Here is a 1,418-nt window from a genome sequence, read left to right as displayed (position 1 = left end):
CCTGAATCTCGTCGACATGCAAAGCTCGGATCTCTTTCTTGCTCCTCAAAGCTGCTCTACGGTGGCGGGATGACAACAGATCTTGGATCACTATCTCCGTTTGACTCGCGTCGCCCAGGCTCACCGGAGGTCCTGATCCGATGAGCATCCGCAATCTCATGGACGGTGGCTCAACCTGTGTTCTACAGCTTGGGATTAGGGTTACAGACGACCGGTTTGATTCCGGTTCGTCATTAATTAAACCCGAGTCAATTTTAATTTTTGGTTTTACTTGGTTTGTTGTATATGGTTTAGGCCCTAAGGGGATATTGTAAATGGGCCTAAATCCGGAAATAGCTCATTGGACATTTATTTATAAAATTGAATATCCTTTAACAAAAAAAAAAAAAAAAAAAAAAAAACAAAATTCAACAGAAACAAACAAACCCCAATGCTCTCCAAAATATTGACGACATCATATATACGGCGGCGTTCAACTCCTGCAAAAATTATATGATTTTCTCTCCGTTATAAAACCCTAAATTATAATTCTTAGTCTTGGAAATCTAAAGAATACGCTTCTTAGATTTGAGCTTATATAAAAACTTGAATCACCTAATTTGCCAGCGGCGTGATCGAGACCAATCAGATCTGCATCGTCTCGGTTATACAGTCTCAGAAAACTGAATCATACACAAAAAAAACATCATCAATTACACACATAAAACAAAAAATCCAACCAAAATAAAAATAAATCTAAGGTGTGAATCTCGAGAAAGAGAGAGAGAGAGAGAGAGAGAGGGAGTAGTACTTGGAGACGAGAAGCCCAAGGGATTTCTCCTTGCGGCTATAAGTTTGCAGAGCGAGCGATTCCGCATCTTGAGAAACCATCGCATATGATGATGACATCTTCTCTTCTCTTGAGGAACAAAAAAAAAAAATAGAGACAGAGAGATGAAAAATTCTGGGTATATTTATTTTTATTTCTTTCCACAGAGCTCTTTAGCGTGACTTCGGAAAATAAATAAATAAAACCTTTTTGGGCAAAAGCGGGGGGAAGATTTTAGATTTTCGAATTATGAATCTAGGCGCTTCTTCAGTTCATCGCCTTTACTTTATTCTTTTATCTTTCACTGACGAAATTACCCTCGCTCCTCACGCTATAAACGCTGATGCCAAAGGGTCATTATGTCATTTTGTTCTTGTATAGTCGAAATCATCTTTGTTTTTAAGCGCCAGCGGCAAAAATTTCGCAAATCATTTTTTAATAATTTTTTTTTGATACAAAATCGCATTGGGTTATACGATTATACAAAGATACATTTCTTTTTGAAACCGTTAAGAGTCTGATAAAAATAGTACACATATTCATGAGAGATAACGTATAGAGAGAGAAACTGGTCTGGTCCCTAGAAAAATGTATACAGAAGAAACCCCCC

The 1,418-nt window shown here is 37.6% G+C and overlaps 1 protein-coding gene across 2 annotated transcripts in view; it reads right to left on the bottom strand.

The window, feature by feature from the left end:
• Positions 1-1,053, bottom strand: part of LOC104744223 (E2F transcription factor-like E2FF) — a 3,577-nt gene extending 2,524 nt beyond the window's left edge. The window contains exons 1-3 of one of the 2 annotated variants that reach the window (XM_010465235.2): positions 791-1,053; positions 595-662; positions 427-479 (exon numbers count right to left, since the gene is read on the bottom strand). In XM_010465235.2, the coding sequence (XP_010463537.1) occupies positions 427-479; positions 595-662; positions 791-888 (219 nt within the window). In that variant the 5' untranslated portion in view covers positions 889-1,053. The remainder of the gene's footprint in view (positions 1-426; positions 480-594; positions 663-790) is intronic. The other variant, XM_010465234.2, reaches the window with a different exon arrangement.

Source organism: Camelina sativa, chromosome 15 (assembly GCF_000633955.1).
Source record: "Camelina sativa cultivar DH55 chromosome 15, Cs, whole genome shotgun sequence".
Lineage (NCBI taxonomy): Eukaryota > Viridiplantae > Streptophyta > Magnoliopsida > Brassicales > Brassicaceae > Camelina > Camelina sativa.
The sequence above is the reverse complement of the archived record's forward strand: the minus strand, read 5'-3'. Positions and strand labels throughout refer to the sequence as shown.